Source organism: Anabas testudineus, chromosome 3 (assembly GCF_900324465.2).
Source record: "Anabas testudineus chromosome 3, fAnaTes1.2, whole genome shotgun sequence".
Taxonomy (NCBI): Eukaryota; Metazoa; Chordata; class Actinopteri; order Anabantiformes; family Anabantidae; genus Anabas; species Anabas testudineus.
Genome location: NC_046612.1, coordinates 27,293,073 through 27,311,669, shown reverse-complemented (window position 1 = coordinate 27,311,669; position 18,597 = coordinate 27,293,073). Strand labels below are relative to the sequence as shown.

Below are 18,597 nucleotides of genomic sequence, written 5' to 3'. Positions count from 1 at the left end.
TGAGTGAGAAGAATATCACACCATCATCTATATATCTGGGGTGGCTGTGACTCAATAGGTAGAGCTGTTGACTGTCAATCACAGGATAGGTGGTTCAATTCCCGGCTGCCGTGCCACATGCCAAAGTGCCCTTGGGCAAGATACTGAACCCCAAGTTGCCCCTGGTGAGTTCATTCAGCTGCATAGCAGCTCTGCCACCGGTGTGTGTGTGTAAAGTGCTTTGAGTACCAGCTAGGTAGAAAAGTGCTATATAAGTGCAGACCATTGACCATTTATATCCATACTATCATTTATCATGCTAAGACCTGTCCTGGAACAAAAAAACATGTTGAGAAACACCTCCAGCCTCACTTTGAGTCCTCAGCATTTGACAAATGCAAGATGGTGGAGCCCTCCAAGAAGCTGCAGGAGAACATCTGCTCTCAGCATGATGAGGTGAGGATCGAGAGTGTATCTGTTATGTCTGTTTAGTGGATAAACATAAAGGTCATGACACAGTCTCGGCTGCAGTAGAAAGGACTCCCATACAGAGAGGGTTCGAGGTGAAACACCAAAAACTCAGAGAAACCAGGACAGAGAAAAAGAAGTGAAAGTGCTTTACTGGGAGAAGGACTCATCCATCGCTCTGCTGATAAAGCAGTGGACAGTGTGAACATCTTTACTGAGCTGATCTGTCTCATGGAGAAAAGAAGCTCTGATGTGAGGCAGCAGGCAAGATCCCAGCTGGAAACTGAGGTGAGTCAAGTCAAAGAGCTTAAGGAGAAGCTTCTGGAGAAGAAAATCACTAAACTGAACTGAAGAGGAAATATGGGGAGCTAGAAGATCACGCCCAGTTTCTACACAACTACAACTCACTGTCACCACTCAGTGAATCTACAGACTGATCCAGCATCAACATCCATCCTCTGAGGCACTTTGAGACAAACTACAGGACATTCTGAGGGACACTTGGACAAACACCTCACTGACAGTGACTGATGACGATTGTTTACTGTCAAATTCACAGCCAGATCTCAATTCTTAAAACATTCACTTTAAATTACACTGGATCCAAACACAGCACACACAGAAAAGCAACATTAATGAGCGAAAAGGAAGTCTTATTCTAATTCACAGTACTATACGCTTAGATTAGGAGTAATACTTTAGCAGTTTAAAGCAGGCTAGGACACCTACCAGCTCTACGTTTAGTGTTGTCATTTGTTTTAGATGTTCACCATCAGACTAATGATCATTTCATAATAATCTATATTAATTTATGACTACTTTAAAAATTCTGTAGATGACATGTTTAAATCACATGTACGTGCATCATCTTGTAACCGAGCAACCAGAGATGTCGTTGTAACTCGATGCTGCATTCAATAACATTGTGGAAAGGATTGGTTGTCAGTGGATTTTAAATACACATGTCGTTAATGGTAGAAAGTGTAGTGTGCTGAATAAAATTATCGTTTTATTTCGGCAGTATCTAAAAGACAAAACATGAATTATACGCCGCTGGAATTAATATGCACTTTTCTAGCCTCTAGCAAGCTACATGTTTAAAATTGTCTCACGAATCTATTTTTTGGGCATGTTCTTGAATGCAGCACCAATGTCAGCAAATAGGCGTCGTGAACGTGCCTCAGCAATTTCCGGGAAAACAACGTGAGTTAGGAATGTTCATGTGTCTTTATAATATGTGTTCTTCTCACAATACCGTTGTATTTTACTTAACATATTAACGTAGCACCTTATAATGGTGCTGTGCGGTGACTTGAATAGCGAGGTTGGCTCTTGTTCTTCTCTCTGGGAGAAGTTTAGGTTAGGTTAAGCTAGCCACAGTGTTAGCACACAGTTGACACACATTTCGGTGTCAGCACCTCTTGTCCAGTCTAATTTCAGCCACCGTGTTCATTGTGCCTTTGTCAACTAACAAGTCCATGTTCTGAAACCACTCAATGATCCCAGTTGTTGTACAAGCACAGTACGACCGCCGCTAGCTGACCGGTAACGGTCACAGCTAGTAATTTATAGATAGCAACGTTACTTTATGTTCTGCACTGTGCTCTACACTAATATACTGTACTATCCACAGTACAGTAGATTAGATTAGTATTAATACTTTAGCAGTTTAAAGCAGGCTAGGTTTATTGTTGTCATTTGCTTTAGGTGATCACCATGGGACAGACCAGCCTGGAAAAGATCATCGCACTACAGAGAAACGCTGCCAACATCAGAAACCTGTGCATTCTGGCACATGTTGACCATGGTGAGTCGATCAACGTTTTTTACGTACCGAGTCTTATTTTACCCTTATCGTACAGATGCTAGCTTTAACATAGATTTTTGCATTGGATTAAGTAAGATGCACTTGATTGGTTGGGTGGTTGGGAGCTGAATTTTATTTTGAGGAAAGTAACTGACCCTTAGTATCTGATGCACCAGTGGACGAGATATAACTTTTTATATAATAGATATTTTTTTTACAAAAAAAAAATAAAGCAACAGATCTTCTCCTTTAAAGATTAATCACAGATTATTTCATGTTGCAAAATAAAGTTGTTTCTGTGTCTGTCAACATATTTTGGTAAAAGTCCATGCTGTGAGCTGTGTATTAGTGAAACTATTTGGAACCATGTGCATCTTTTTAAAGGCAAAACTACTCTGGCTGACTGCTTAGTGGCAAGTAATGGCATCATATCAAGTCGACTGGCTGGGAAGGTAGGTGACGTCACTTGGTAAAGACACTTTTTGATCATCAACTCTGTAACCTTAGCTTGACAACATGTTATACAGCATTTAAGTTATGTTTGTATGTGATGTGATGTGTTAATGTACTAGCTGAGGTATCTGGACAGCAGGGAGGATGAACAAATCAGAGGGATCACCATGAAATCTAGTGCCATCTCTCTGCACTACAGACAAGGTGAGGCCACCTGTTTGAAGTAAAATGCTCACTGTAATATATCTCTATGTTAGTTGTGATGAATTGGTTATGTTCAGTACACTCCAGGACTAATTGGGTTGTGCTCTATTGTAAGGGATGACAACTTCATTCACATTATGGTCTTTAGCTACAAGCTTTGTCTCGTATAGCTTTAATACTATTGTTTCTAATGAATTAACGTAGCTAAATACGGAATATTTTTCATTTTTACAGCTTTGAAACAGAATCTATTCTATTCTATTCTGCATGTTTAAGGTGAGACCTCTAAATAGTGTTGCTGTGCCTCATTGTCTCCTCAGAAGAACAGGAGTACTTACTAAATCTGATCGACTCTCCTGGTCACGTCGACTTCTCGTCAGAGGTTTCCACTGCTGTCAGATTGTGTGATGGGGCCATTATAGTTGTTGATGCTGTGGAGGGAGTGTGTCCACAGGTAAATATCTCTGTTGACTTACTGTCTTATTTTGAAAGCTATTTTTCACACTGTAGAGCCACATTGTTTCCTGTAAAGATAGTTAGTCTGTAAGTAATTTTGTGAGTGTGTGTGTGTGTGTGTGTGTGTGTATCTTTAATCATAGATAATAATGTATCTATTATCATTTGTTTTACATTTGTGTGGCAATATATTGAAATATTAAATGAAGTGAATACACTTTTATTCTCTTTCTGCGTGTGTGTTGTGTGTAGACTCAGGTTGTGCTGCGTCAGGCATGGCTGGAGAACATCAGACCGGTTCTGGTCATCAATAAAATCGACAGGCTCATCATGGAGCTAAAGCTCACCTCTCAAGAAGCTTACACCCACCTGCAGAAGATCTTGGAACAGGTGAAAGCCCTAATTCTCATCTGAAGCGGGTCCACACCAGTATATTTTAATACCACAGCTCGGTCACACTTTTTCTGATTAAATGACCTGAATGCTTAAATTGACATGTATTTTATAGCAGATGCATAGAAAGTCTGTTTCAGTAAAGACTAGTGTGTGTTTTCTTCTCTGTAGGTGAATGCAGTCACTGGGACTTTGTTCAGTTCAAAAGTCCTGGAAGAACGAGCAGAGAAACAGAAGGAGGAGGAGAAAGATAGCGAGACGTCCAGTGGAGAGCAGGTGTATAACTGGAGCGCTGGGCTGGACGAGGCTGATGACTCTAACCTCTACTTTTCTCCTGACCAAGGGAATGTGGTATTTGCCAGCGCCATAGATGGATGGGGCTTCAGGTGGGGCTACATCCTTCTTAAACGGTTTCAGAAACTTCTGGATGATCCATAGTGTGGAGGGTCTAAGTTGAAGGAACAATTCAAAACTATGGAAGTCAGCTTCAATGATGGTGGTTCTGGAAAATACTAATTTAATGAATAGTTTCATTTTAGTTGCGATATGGGTTCTTTCCATGGATCTAAACAGAATGCTAAATGCTAAATGAAGCTAGTTTATCCATGAACTATGATTAATCAGTTTTCTAATGATTTAGAGGATGCTGGGGACAGACAAAATATATTCCAAACCATTCAAAGTAAATACAATTTTAATTAAGTGAAAATGTCTAAATATAAATATTAAAAAAATGTGTCTAGCAGGTAGGACAGCTTGTTCGTTTGGCAGATAAACACTGAATCTGCAATCTCACTGAAACTCTGCCAATTAAAAGAGACAAAACAAGGAAGGAATCAGCAAGGTGATTGTAAGCACTTAAAGTTGTACATTTGTAACGGTGTCCAGTAAACGGCAATGCTATAGGTTTGATCATAAGGTGGTGACTGTTTAAAATGAGGTGATTATAGAGTAAGAAATTACTTCTGTGCCTTGGCTTAGAGATACGACACACTGTAAGGTGCCAAGATCAACCTGATACAGCATGTGTCTGTATGTCTGCTTGCTTATCTATGCAAGCATTCTCCATTCTTAAGAGGACATTAATGCTAATTACTAGTTGGAGTCAGTGATTAACTGATTAGTTATTGGTGGCAAAAGGTCAAAATCATAGTAATCTCAGCTTCACCCAATGTTACCTCATGGTCAACCAGTTCTTGTTGAGAATTTGATGTCTCAGGAATACCTTGAGGGACTTTCTTTAAATTTGGCACAAAGGGTCAAAGAGTGAACTGATTAGCTTTTGGTGGTCAAAGGTCAAGGTCACTGTGACCTCATGTGTGTCCCATTCTCGTCAATGTTATATATCAGAAATGCATCGAAGGAATTACATCATCATTACATCACAAACATTGGTTTAGAGTCATCCATATTTTATCAGAATATGATCTAAACAGATGTGTGTAAGCTACCATGTTACTGGTTAGAGAAGATATACAACCACAATGTGGTAATCCTAGTTATTTTTGTTGTGGTGGCCTTTTGAGGACAAAAGTAAAAAAAAACATGATAATTTGTTGATTATGAGCTACAACAATCTGTTATTGTTTTGGTCCTGTTGCCCTACATCTGTCAGGTCAGGCTATGAACAGGTTTAAGGAGACATTAGAGACACATTTCTGTAGTAGAAGATGGAATTGTGCAAATCTGAGTTATCAACCAGGCATAGTAAGCAACTGCTCCGGAGGTTCCACACTGGTGGCTAATCTTAGTTCATTTCGGCGCTCGTCTCAGGTGCACGGCGTGCGCTCTGAACATGGACACAACTTCAACGACTCCAGCTCGGAACGCTCTCCTCAGCCCCTCTTCTCTCCGACCACTTTAATTGTTGGAGACTCCATAACCAGACACATCCGGTTCTTCAATGCAGCTACTCACTGCTTCCCTGGTGCCACAGTCCCGGTAATTCTGGATAAACTCCCGAGTCTGTTAGACTCTCTTCCGTCTTCCATTGTCCGGGTCATCGTTCATGTTGGATCATGTGACACCACTCGCCAGCACTCTGAACTGACTAAGAAGGACTTTAATGCCCTTTTTAGCTTCTTAAAGTCCTGTGGCAAGTCTGTCTTTATTTCTGGCCCCATTCCCACTCTAGGCAGAGGTATAGGACGTTTCAGCAGAATCCTTAGTCTTCATACCTGGCTCCAGTCTGCCTGCATGTCTCAGCATATTGGATTTATTGACAACTTTAACCTCTTCTGGGATAGACCCTCATTTTTCAGGAATGATGGTTTGCATCCTAGCCGTCATGGCAACCGCATGCTCGCTGCTAATATACAGCACGCCATTCAGTGTACTCCTCATGACTGACGGTCCCTCCTTTTACCACCTGGAGATCCTCATCTCCTACCTTCACCTCAGGGATTTGCTCCCCTCACTTCCCCTCTCTGTTCTGTGATCCCCACTAACCTAAGTTCTCTCTCCTCTAGCTGTATTGTCCACTCTGTACCACCTCTGGACAACACACCTGTCACAGGTTATCATCAAGGGGGGAGCAGGTGTTACTCCTCATCAGTGAGGCATTTCACCAGCTCCCTCAAAGGTCCAATCAGTGTCAATATTATTCCAGTTATCATCAATGGCAGACAGCAAACAGGTCACAGAGCAGCACAAAGAAACTATTCTAATCTTGTTAGGCCTCTGACCAACCCCAGTACTAATATTAGTTCTCCTACTACAAGACTTGGTCTTCTAAATGTTAGATCCCTCTCTAACAAAACATCTCTCTTAAACGACTTTATCCTCTCTCAGAATCTAGACTTCTTTTTCTTAAATGAAACCTGGCTGAGGATAGGTGAATCTATCCAGTTGCAGGAGCTCTGTCCCCCTAATTTCATTTATTTCACCTCCCCTAGATTAAGTGGTCGGGGTGGTGGTGTTGCTGTGGTCTTTAAAAATCAATTCAAATGCTCAATGCTATCAATTAACCAGGTTCACAGCTTTGAAGCTCTGTCGTTTCTTATCCACTGCTCTGTTCCTGTATGTTGTACTGTCATCTACCGCCCACCAAAAGCTAATGGTAACTTTTTGTCAGAGTTTTCCCAGTTTGTTGCTGACATTGTTGTGAGGTATGATAAGGTCATTATCGCTGGAGACTTTAACCTTCATATTGACAATAATACTAATACTCTAGCAAATGATTTTATCAATCTTACTGAATCTTTCAACCTGGTCCAACATGTCAAAGGTCCGACCCATAACCAGGGCCACACCCTTGACTTGATATTCACTTTAGGTTTGACTCTAAATTCTATTGAGTTAAAGGACTCCATCTCTGATCATAAATGTGTCCTATTTGATACTTGTCTTCATCCAATCACTGTACCCCAGAAATCTACTGTTAAACGCCATCTATTTAACAGCCAGTCAGCAGCTAAATTCACTAGCACCTTCTCTGTGTTGAAGCAGGGTATTTCTTGCACATCACATGTTGATGATATCGTCCGCCTTTTCAACAATAATTGTGCCTCTGCGCTAGAGGCTGCTGCTCCCTTAAAAACTTCAAATGTGTCTCGTAAAGACACCAACAAACAGCCTTGGATAGATGTCAGCATTCGTAGTTGTAAAGCTGAGTGTAGGAAAGCTGAGTGGAGATGGAAGAAAACCGGACTTCAAGTGCATTATGAAGCTATGAAAGAAGCATTACTCCACTACAATACGATGGTAAAGAATGCCAGATCTAAATACTTCTCAGACCTGATCACTGCTCACTGCCATAATCCTAAATTTTTATTTCAGACTGTTGACAAGTTAGTAAACCCAACCCCTCCTAGCATCCCAGCTGAAAGTGATGCAGATTGTGAGAAGTTCTTAACCTATTTTAATGATAAAATAGAATCAATCAGAGCTTCTGTCATCCCCAACTCCTCACCAGTCATAGTTGCACACCCTTTTAGAGAATGCACTTTAAGCCAGTTTCCTCCCATGTCCGTATTTGAGCTACTACAAACTGTCTCTAAAATGAAACCATCTTCCAGCCCAGTTGATGTCATCCCAACTAAGTTCTTAATCTCGATCATTGATTCGCTTGCTCCCTCTCTCCTGAATATTTTCAATACTTCTCTGTCCACTGGGATTGTGCCAGATTATTTTAAAATTGCATCTGTGCAACCTCTTTTGAAAAAACCTGGTCTAGATCCCTCATCCCCCGAAAACTACAGACCAATCTCCAAACTACCCTTCATATCAAAGATTTTAGAAAAGTACGTGTCTAAACACTTATTTCTAGCTGCAGACAACTATAACATCTTTGACGAATTGCAATCTGGTTTTCGCAAACACCACAGCACAGAGACCGCCCTACTGAAGGTAACCAATGACATTCTGTTGGCTTCTGATGCTGGTTTGTGCTCTATTCTTGTCCTCCTCGATCTTAGTGCTGCTTTTGATACAGTAGACCACCAAATTTTGTTAGACCGGCTAAAGCACTGGGCTGGAATAGAAGGCACTGCACTGGACTGGTTCTCCTCATACCTGTCCAACAGATCGTTTTGTGTTACAGTTAATAACTACAAGTCATCTTTTTCTCCTGTAAAGTACGGAGTCCCACAAGGTTCAGTGCTGGGGCCAATCTTGTTCTCTTTGTATATGCTCCCTTTGGGACATATTATTCGCAAACATGGTGTTTCTTTTCATTGCTATGCTGATGACACTCAGCTGTACTGTCCCTTTAAGATATCAGACCACGGGGGACTGAGTTCCTTACATGAGTGTATAAATGAGATAAAAAACTGGATGGCTCAAAATTTCCTGCAGCTGAATTCTGACAAAACAGAAATAGTTGTCATCAGTCCACAGCGTGTAGCCAGACACATTCTGCCTTGCACAGATTCTCTCTTAGCTAATTCTAAGCCCACTGCAAAAAGTCTTGGTGTTTGGTTTGATAGTAAACTTAACTTCGAGCATCATGTCAAAAAGCTTGTCCAGGCATGTTTTTATCATCTTAGAAATATCTCCAAAATACGTTCAATTCTTTCTTTTCATGACACTGAAGTAATCTTACACGCATTTATTTCCTCACGCCTTGACTATTGCAACAGTCTGTTCACCTGTCTCAGCCAGAAATCTATTAATCGGCTCCAGATTGTTCAGAATTCAGCTGCAAGACTCTTAACTAGAAAAAGAAAATATGATCACATCACTCCTGTATTAGCTTCCTTACACTGGCTGCCAGTATTTTTTAGGATTGATTTTAAGATTTTATTAATAACTTTTAAAGCTCTGCATGGCCTTTCCCCCAGCTATTTATCCCAGCTTTTAAAGCCTTATGAGCCTGCACGTAGCCTGAGATCCTCTGGTAGAAATCTTCTGTATGTCCCCAATGTCAGAATGACTACTAGAGGTGACAGAGCCTTTTCAGTTAGAGCCCCTAAACTCTGGAACAGCTTACCCGAGGATATAAGATCAGCTGACTCAGTAACATCTTTTAAAACTCTCCTTAAAACATACCTCTACCGGCGAGCCTTTTGCGATCTTCTGTAAGCTAAAACAAATCTGTCCTTGGGAAGACTCTCCATTAGATTACAATGTCTTTACGTTGGAACTGGTCTCCCCAAGGACCGATGTGGTAGTTGTTTGTATTATTGTTTTGTTTGTATAGCTGTTTCCTGCTCCCCAACCGGTCGAGGCAGATGGCCGTTTAACTTGAGCCTGGTTCTGCTGGAGGTTTCTTCCCCCAGGGGGAGTTTTTCCTCTCCACTGTTTGCCTAGTGCTTGCTCAAGTTGATCTTGTTGGGCTACATGTGTTTCTTGTCTGTCTTGTGAAGCACTTTGTAACATATGTTTAGAAAAGTGCTCTATAAATACATTTATTATTATTATTATTATTATTTGATCTCAGTTAATTTGTTCAAATTCTAATTTATTTGATAATCAGAAGTACTGATGAGTGTTAGATTGAAATGATGTGGTTCACGCTTTTTTTACCTGTTCTCTATGCCTTTTGAACCTGAGTTGGAGGATTCTTCTAGAATAGGTTTACTTGTTGGAGGTGTCAACAGCAGCCCAGTGTTTATTTTTGCCCCAGGTGCCTAACAGATTACAGTGCCCTGGAATTGGGACACAACATAGTAAATGAATCACTACCCTACGCCAGTTCTCAGAATGTCCACCAGATGGTGTTATCAGCTTACATTTAATATCTGTTACACTCTATGACCCTCAGGATATTTGCAGACCAGTGCAAACCCCAACTAGATTGAGACTTTAACAGGTTTGGTGCCTTTGTCCAGTGATGGAGTTTCACAGTAAAATGTTTCTCCCTAACATTTTCTCGCACGTAACTCACAGATCACAGATCAGACTTGCAGCATATGTTCTGCATTCTAACACAGTGACATAAAGTCTCTATGCTTCACTGATGAATGATGAGGACACACGGACCTACTTTAGGGTAGCTGTGTCCTTGTGATTGCTCTCTGCTATAAATAAACAAATGAAGCCCCATTGGGGACAGAGGAGCCTTTGACTCTGAGCCCAGACTTATGTTTACCATCTGTAGCAAAGGAGGTAGCTGGGATGCAGACAAAGCCTTACTTAAAAAAAAAAGCTACACACGGTAGGATAGTTTACTGTGTAGTAACGATGTTAATGAAAGGACCTGCATAATAATATGAATGAAAGACTGAGAGCTTGATTTCTTGTTTTGTAGTATCCAGCAGTTTGCTCACATCTATAGCCAGAGAATGGGCATTAAAGAACAGGTGCTGCTCAAAACCCTGTGGGGAGATTTCTACCTCAATTCAAAAGCAAAGAAGATCATGAAAGGAGCTCAGGTAATGTACCTATTTTGTTGTTGTATTTTAAAGTACATTGTCAAAGTAACATCAGCAATATATCCAGCAAATCTTACCACACTGTTCAGAGGAGTAGATGACCAGCTCCAGTTAATACAAAACGCAGAATAATATGTTCTGCCTCAAAAATATAAATTAATATAAAACTACTAACTGGAAGACATCATTGTCTGAAACTGACACAAAGAGATCCTCTAGAATGAAAATACCTAATAACCATAACCAGTCATCATGATCAATCATGATCTTGTTTTGTTCAGCTATTTTTTACATTACTTTGGGCCTTGAACTTAAACTTAATGGAAATTTAAATCACTAAATAAGTGTTACAACTGTGTAAACCATTACTGTACACCTGTGTATATCCGGTCATTGTGTTTTGTGTGTTCGGATGATAAAAGAACACTGACTGACAGATCAGCCAGTGTTCAGATGGTTTCTGTATTGGAGCTCACTACTGCCTTATTTTTAATGCTTGTTCATTATTCATGCATTTTACTAAGCAGCATCCAAATGACTATAGAGCACCAAAATAGAAAACATCCTATTGTCCAGTCGAGACAGAGCACTGCACATCGAAACACTTTGATTATAAATGACTTTTCATTCTTATTAGGATAAAAAGTGTTGCATTGGAGTGGCATGTGTAACTTTTTTTTTTTATTATTTATCTCTTACATTCATTAAGGTGTTCTTTTTGTCTCTTTGCTTCAGGCCAAAGGAAAGAAACCACTGTTTGTTCAGTTTGTGCTGGATAACATTTGGAGTTTATATGATGCAGTTGTCAATAAAAGGTGGGTGAAATACTCCCCTGAAACGCGCCTTCTAACATTTATTTAAAACACCTTAGGAGTGGTAATTGAATGCAACATAAAGCAATGAAATCAGTCCAAGACAGGTAATTGCAGATGTCAGCAGAAAGACGCAAAAACCCATAGGGAAGGTGGAAAGAGAGGAAAGAGAAACCAGGAACATTAAGCTATAACAAATATCGTTCTGTGATAATAAAACCTGGTGTTTACACTATATCTTTGCACTAAGACAAGTGTAACTTTTTTGGGATCTGAATTCACTGCAGTGCCATAATTTGCAGATTTGCTTGCAAGATAAAAGTACAATAAATCCTTACAAACATTATGTGTCAAGTTCAGCTTTTAGGAACTGTGACAAACATGTTTGCCAGTAGCATCAATCTCAAAGTGCTAACAATGAGAGTGTTCAAAAGAAAGGAGGCAGGCGTTAGCTGAGCTGTTACCTGTGTCCACTGCAACAGAAGTGACTGCAGCTTTGATTTCCAGTCAAGGCTAATTACATGAACAAGGTTTTATTACAATCTGTGAACCCCACAGCTTTTTCAGCTTTTGGCTTGGTTGTGTCTAATGCAAGATGTCTTCATCTGGTATGCAATGGAAAAATGTGTTGTGAGACATGATAAAGATGCTTTATTGTACTGAATGTAAGCTGAAACACAGTTGCAGTAGTGGTTAGAAAGAAGACAAAAAAACACAACGATAATCACGTAACCACCTTACAAAGATGAAAAAGAACATAAAGTCACTTCAGAAAGTATTCACACCCCTTCACTTTGACAACATTTAAGGATGTTGAGAGAAAGACTGCATACAGATGTAATACATGCATGTAACATTTTCCGGCACGTATGCTGTGATCATACTGCCAATCATAATATTTCCAAAGAAACAGCTTGTTGCAACCACCTGTTGCTATCCACGACCTGTTGTCTTGCTGTAAAATGGTCTTTTGTGTTTCTGTAACCAGAGACAAGGAAAAGGTGGAGAAGGTTGTGGCATCCCTTGGTGTAAAAGTGATGGCCAGGGATTCTCGTCATTCTGATCCTAAAGTCCTCCTCTCTGCCATCTCCAGCCAGTGGTTACCTTTGTCCCAAGCTGTCCTCGGTATCCTTTCACCTGTATCGTTACCTGTTAACAGCTAAAGGCCTCTGGAACAGACACTGGAGTATCTCCTTTCACTTATTTAGTTTAGGCGTTGTTTAGTTTTGGTTTAGGCATGTTTGTGCATTGGGTTTGTAGTTTTCTTTAACAGAGATTATAGCGATGGTGTGTGAGAAGCTTCCCAGTCCATTAGATATTGCTGCAGAGCGGGTGGAGAAACTGCTGAGTGTTGGAACAAGACGATTTGACTCATTACCCGAACAGACACAGGAACTGAAAAAAGGTATATCCACATACACACATACACACAAACACACAGTTGCACAGCTTTTATGTGGTTAAATCAGGTACACAGCTATATTATTTTAGTGACGGCTAAACACTTACATTGTTAACCAGGTGTGAGATTGATTGTTCAAATAATTACTAGCTCTAAATGACAACTCTGTTTTTTTTTTCCAAGATGAAAAAATATTCCAAAAATGTTAATGTTTAAAGAGTTAATTAGTCTCACTAATGAAAAAATACTTACAAGTGAAGACCTACATTAGAAAAAGTTTCCTATTCATTGTTTAGTGTTTTGGAGATTTTGAAAGAGAAGTTTAGGAGGTTGTAGTATACTAAAGTGTCCACTTTATTATACTGGTATCCACTTTAAATGTGTCAGATGTGTGTTGATGACCAACCAGTGAATATTGTGTTTGCTTTATTGCCCATTGTTGGGGTTTTATCTAGCTATTGTTTTGTGATTTCCAATGTGGTTTGCCTATAAGTGGTCTTTTTGGGCCTTTTTCAGCATTCCTCCAGTGTTCGAGTGGGGAAGATACTCCGGTCATTGTCTTTGTGTCCAAAATGTTTGCAGTGGACACCAAGGCCTTGCCTCAGAACAGACAGAGGTAATGGTTTGTGTTTGTGTGTTGTATGTGGGAGTCTAGTAGTCAGTAGATGGTGCTGCAGACCTGTTCTTCCCTCTGCCTCATGGCTGTGGACATGCTTAATCTGCCTGCTCTGGGACTGGGAGCAGGCAACAAGAAGAGTCAGTTCACACTTAGCCTTAAGTTACCCAGATCATTTAGAGAACAAGCTCACTAAAACCACTCGCAGCACCACTACTCATTCTTGTGCTAAAATTCTTTATGCTGTTAAGTGTCAAATTACTACTATGAATTTCTAAATGACTGAGAAACATGCATTTTGTCTCTATCCTCGTTAGTCTCTCCTAGCTGTGTGTCTTCCTGTATACATAGTGGCTTGGCAAAGTTTTCTGAATCATTTGGCAATCATCATCAGTTGATCTGAGCTTCATCAACTTTACATTTTATATCCTGACTCAGAAATGTCTGATTATCCCAGTCAGTGGAAGTGTGTGAAGGCCTTGTGATTGGTTTTTTGTGCTCCCCTTTACATTCTCACATCCAAAACTTTAAACGTTGGTTTCTGTTAGTGGTGGTCCCTGTGTAGAAGTCATGATGTGATGCAACTTTAGATGCAACTCACCCAGATAAAGTCTAGAAGTTCAGGATATGAGTGCATGAGTGAAAACCACTACACTGCCCATGCCAAAAAAAAGTCACCACCTGGATTTAAATAAGCAAATAGGCAAGAGCCTCCCATTTTATAGTTACTGCATGAACTGGCAACAAGTCATTTAACCCTAACTGATGCAGTGAGTAGCTTGTCATTTCTTAAACAACCAGGATGGAAGACACATCCTTTGATTGTGGAAAAGATGTCTGTTTCAGAAGGGTCAAATAATTGGCATGCATTTAGTAAAGAAAGCATCTAAGGAGATTGCTGAAACTACTAAAAGTTTATAAAGAACTATCCAATGCATTAATAAACTGAAAGAGGTCTGCAGCAGTAATGGACACTTAATGAAGGAACATGTCACCCAGTGTGTTTTAAATGGTTTTAGACTACAATGGAGGCTAAGGACTCACATGCAAGATCTGTTTTTAACATCAGTGATAGTTGAAGTTAAAAATGTGAGACTTGTAGAGTGTCTAGAATGTTAACAGTGTATCCGTTATGGTCCGGGCGACCCAACCTGAAAATCCTGAGTTTAGGTATTGCATTGTTGTTTTATTTGTCAAATCAGGGACTGTTTTTCCCACATTTCTTCATGAAACAAAACAAACTCTGAGCATCTAACCTCATTGAGAACACTGCAAGTCAGAATTAAAACTGATACTTGTGTTCTTGATCCAATCAAATATAGAAATGTATAGTGATCACATATCATATACTGTATGCATTCTCTCGTTATGCCTTTACTTGCATTATATATGCTGGAGAGGGAAAGAGATCCTACTTTAGGCCTCTGTCTGGCATCGTTTCTGCTCGCCCTCCTCCTCCTGTCACAGTGTTGGATCGTAATTGCAGACTCTGCTGGTGCAGTCCCAGGAAAACAGAGTGGCAAACAGAGGAGAGGAGATATAGACAGACTGTCAAAAGGAGATATAGATGCTTGAAACAGAAGAAAGGCAGAGTAGGAAGAGGAAGGAAAGGTTATCTCATACTGTGAGCCAGAACGGGAAAAGCCTGTCCAAAACCAGGCTAATGAGCATGCAAGTGCTTCCATTCTCTTTTGACCACTACCTGCAGGAGACACACTTTCACACTGCTGACATTTCGATGGCAGCTCAGGACTACAGCTGCCTACAGAGGAGTGGTTTAAAAACTTACTGTATGCCACCATGGCCTGACAGTTTCGAGTCAACACTTGGTTTAACTGTGATGACACATTGAGTCCAGCAGTTTGATCTAATCACTAATAGCTGGCAGATCAGTTTTGGGTAGCAGGGTTTAGGACACAGAGAGGATATTATTGCTATTTATAAACCAGACAAACCATTCAGAAAAGCATATAAATGTTTATAATCAGCTCTAATTTAAATACTGTGTGGCCAAACTCACCTTATAGAAATACATTTTAAAAATGAATTGTCATTTGCTTGGGTTACAAATTACAGGTGATTTTTGGCTTGCCATCAGTAAAAAAAACTGCCAGTGGTCTAATCCTCTATAATAGATATAAAACAGTCTGACTGCTCTAATGGAGCTTGCGCCTGTTGTAGACGGGTCTCATTAATGCTGAGGTGAGAAATCATAATATGTATGCAGCATGCAGTGCGTGTATTGCAGTGTAAGTAATGAAAACATAATCCCAAATGGCTAAAGGTTTGGACGATGACACTGAATTTTTATTGTTTATCCTCTATATGCCTTCTGTCCAAAATTGACAGAGAAGGGTAGAGGGGTTATTGAAAATGTTACTGTACTAATTATTGTGTAAATTTTGTTCAACAAAACTCAGCACTCAACAGTGTTGTACTATGAAGCATGTTCTACAGGTAATGAGTTCAGGCAAATCATGCTGGACAGATCATTCTCATCTCTTGTTTTTTTATCACTTCGGGTTTTTCTGCTATGGCTGCCATCCCTGTCTTTGTACAGCATTAAGTTTGTATACAGGTGCTGGTCATATAATTAGAATATCATCAAAAAGTTGATTTATTTCACTAATTCTGTTCAAAAAGTGAAACTTGTATAATATATTCATGCATTACACACAGACTCATATACTTCAAGTGTTTTTTTATTTTTTTATTTTGATGATTAGAACTGACAACTAATGAAAAACCCTAATCTTTGATGTATAATTTTTACTTTGCAAATCACTGCTAACTCCGACCCAGCTGGTTCTCAGCTGGATAATCAATTAGAGTTCTCATGCTCCATCCCCCGTGCAAGCACCCCACTTTCCAACAATAGCAAGGCCCCGTGGCCAAAGCAGCAGCAGTTGGTGTTTCAGATCACAACTTAAAGACAAGCACATTATTACAACCTGTTCGTAAATAATCTCCTCATTGGAACGATTGAAAGTCCACCTCAACAGAGACATTGTGAAAGAAACAATTAGCAGACAAGGTTTTCAAAGCAGTGATAGAGCAAATACTTAGATCCTCTATTTCAGTTACTGCAATCTACTGCCAGCAATGGCTTCTGTGGTTGTACTACTATTGTACTGTATATTGTAATATTGTAATTGTAAAACAGATAAACTCATAATGATAAAATACACCTGCTGCTGCTCCTAGAGAGCTAATGGTAACATTTAGAGACCCTGCAGCTCAAAACTCCACTATTCTGTGGCTATACCAGTTGCTTTTACTACATTTGCAAACTAGTACGGTAGCTGAATGTCTGTAGAAAGGTCTCTCGTCTTGCCTTCCAACTTTTTTTTTCAGTGTATGTTCTCCACTTTTGTTGTTCACTGTGTAGGCTGTGGTTGGCAATGATGGAACTGGTCTTTTTTTGGTCATCTCTGTTTCTTGCCTGTTCAGAAATGTGAATTTCAGAACACTAGTGTTACACTCTTCTTTCTTCACCCCTCTGTTGAGGACAGGCAAGAGTGCTCCTTGTGTAATAACCCAATCAAAGCCACTTTGTTCACCGTGTGTGACACAGTACCTTTAGTGTGGAACCTTCACAATGTTTGTTTTGTACAAACCATAAAAGCTTTAGTTTAAAGTACAGTAGATGGACTGTGTAGGACGTTGGTTGACATGATGTAGAGAAGGAAGGTGGGCATACTGTGTGTCCAGGAGGCCAGGTGGAAAGGTAGCAAGGCAAGAAACCTATAATCAGAGTTCAAGTTGTTTTACCGTGGCATGGATGGGAAAGAAATTAAGTAGGCGTTATGAATGAGGACTTTGTCAGAAATGTTCTGGAGGTGAAAAAAGTATCAGATAGTGGGAAGACTCTGAAGCTGGAAATTGAAGGTGTGATGTTCAATGTTGTTAGGATGTGAGTTAGAGGAAAAAGACAAATTCTGGAGTGAGTTAGATACTGTCATGCAGAGCATCCCCAGAGGTTAGAGAGTGGTGATTGGTGCAGATTTCAATTTAATTTTTGGTGAAGGAAACAGAGGTGATGAGATGGTGATGGGCAGGTTTGGTGTTCAGGACAGGAATGCAGAAGGATCACCTGTCCTTCTGTAGACTTTGCCAAAAGGATAGAAATGGCTGTAGTGAATACTTTCTTCCAAAAGAGGCAGGGACATAGGGCGACATGTAAGAGTGGTGTAATCTAAAAGAGATCAGGGACTGCAAAGTAATGGTAGGGGAGAGTGTAGCAAGACAACACAGGATGGTTGTGAGGAAGATGAAGAGAACTAAGGCAGAGCAGAAGATGAAGCGGTGGAAGTTTAAAAAGGAAGAATGGTGTGTAGTTTTCAGGGAGGAGGTTAGACAGGCTCTGCGTGGTCAGGAGGTGATCAGGGAGACAGGTAGGAGAGTAATTGGTGTCTCATCAGGGAAGTGGAAGGTGTACAAGGACACTTGGTGGTGGAATGAGAAAGTCCAGATGTGTACAAAGAGAAAGAGGTCAGCTAAGAAAAAGCGGAACACTGAGAGGACTGAAGAGGGTAGACAGGAGTACAGGGGGATGCAGCGTAAGGTGAAGGTAGAGGTGGCGACGGGAAAACAAAGGGCATATGAGGACTTCTATGCTAGGTTGGACACTAAGGAGGGAGAGGTGGATTTGGACAGGTGGATGAGGCACAGGGAAAGAAATGGGAAGGATGCCTTCATCCTGGCTTTTTTTTTTTTATTAAGTGAAAGTAGGGCTGGGCAATATGGGGAAAGAATGATTGTAATTTTTCTTTACCAGTGGTTTATATCTTGTGGTAAACCCTCTGTATTTATTTGCTGAATTTTTCTCTTGATTGTTGACTTTGCCACAGATAAATCCACCTCCTGGAGGCTGTTCTTGCTGTTAACAGTTGCAAGGGTTTCCTACATCAGGGAAAGAAACGTCCTGTCATCCGTCACAGTTGTTTTCTGTGGTTTTCTGGGCAATGATGTGATGTTCCTAAGCTCACTAGTAAGGTTGTTTTCTTTTTAAGAATGTACAAAATGTACCAGACAGTTGAACTGAGCACATGGAATGGTTTTACTCATTATCAGCTAGATGATGGCTTATTAATTTGGAGTAACAGCTCTTTGCATGTCATATTGACAGTTAATGACCGTTGACCGTTAAAACAACGGATTCCTAATTCTAATTACATGCTTGAACCTTTCATATG

At 40.2% G+C, this 18,597-nt stretch overlaps 1 protein-coding gene across 1 annotated transcript in view; it reads left to right on the top strand.

Annotated features, from left to right (window-relative positions):
* The first annotated feature begins 1,603 nt into the window (after positions 1-1,603).
* The window catches only part of efl1 (elongation factor like GTPase 1), a 67,134-nt gene continuing 50,140 nt past the window's right edge, over positions 1,604-18,597 (top strand). The window contains exons 1-12 of the mRNA XM_026378592.1: positions 1,604-1,650; positions 2,155-2,254; positions 2,639-2,706; positions 2,827-2,911; positions 3,232-3,365; positions 3,620-3,757; positions 3,932-4,146; positions 10,449-10,572; positions 11,308-11,387; positions 12,373-12,509; positions 12,667-12,789; positions 13,303-13,402. Coding sequence (XP_026234377.1) covers positions 2,164-2,254; positions 2,639-2,706; positions 2,827-2,911; positions 3,232-3,365; positions 3,620-3,757; positions 3,932-4,146; positions 10,449-10,572; positions 11,308-11,387; positions 12,373-12,509; positions 12,667-12,789; positions 13,303-13,402 — 1,295 coding nt within the window. The 5' untranslated portion in view covers positions 1,604-1,650; positions 2,155-2,163. The remainder of the gene's footprint in view (positions 1,651-2,154; positions 2,255-2,638; positions 2,707-2,826; positions 2,912-3,231; positions 3,366-3,619; positions 3,758-3,931; positions 4,147-10,448; positions 10,573-11,307; positions 11,388-12,372; positions 12,510-12,666; positions 12,790-13,302; positions 13,403-18,597) is intronic.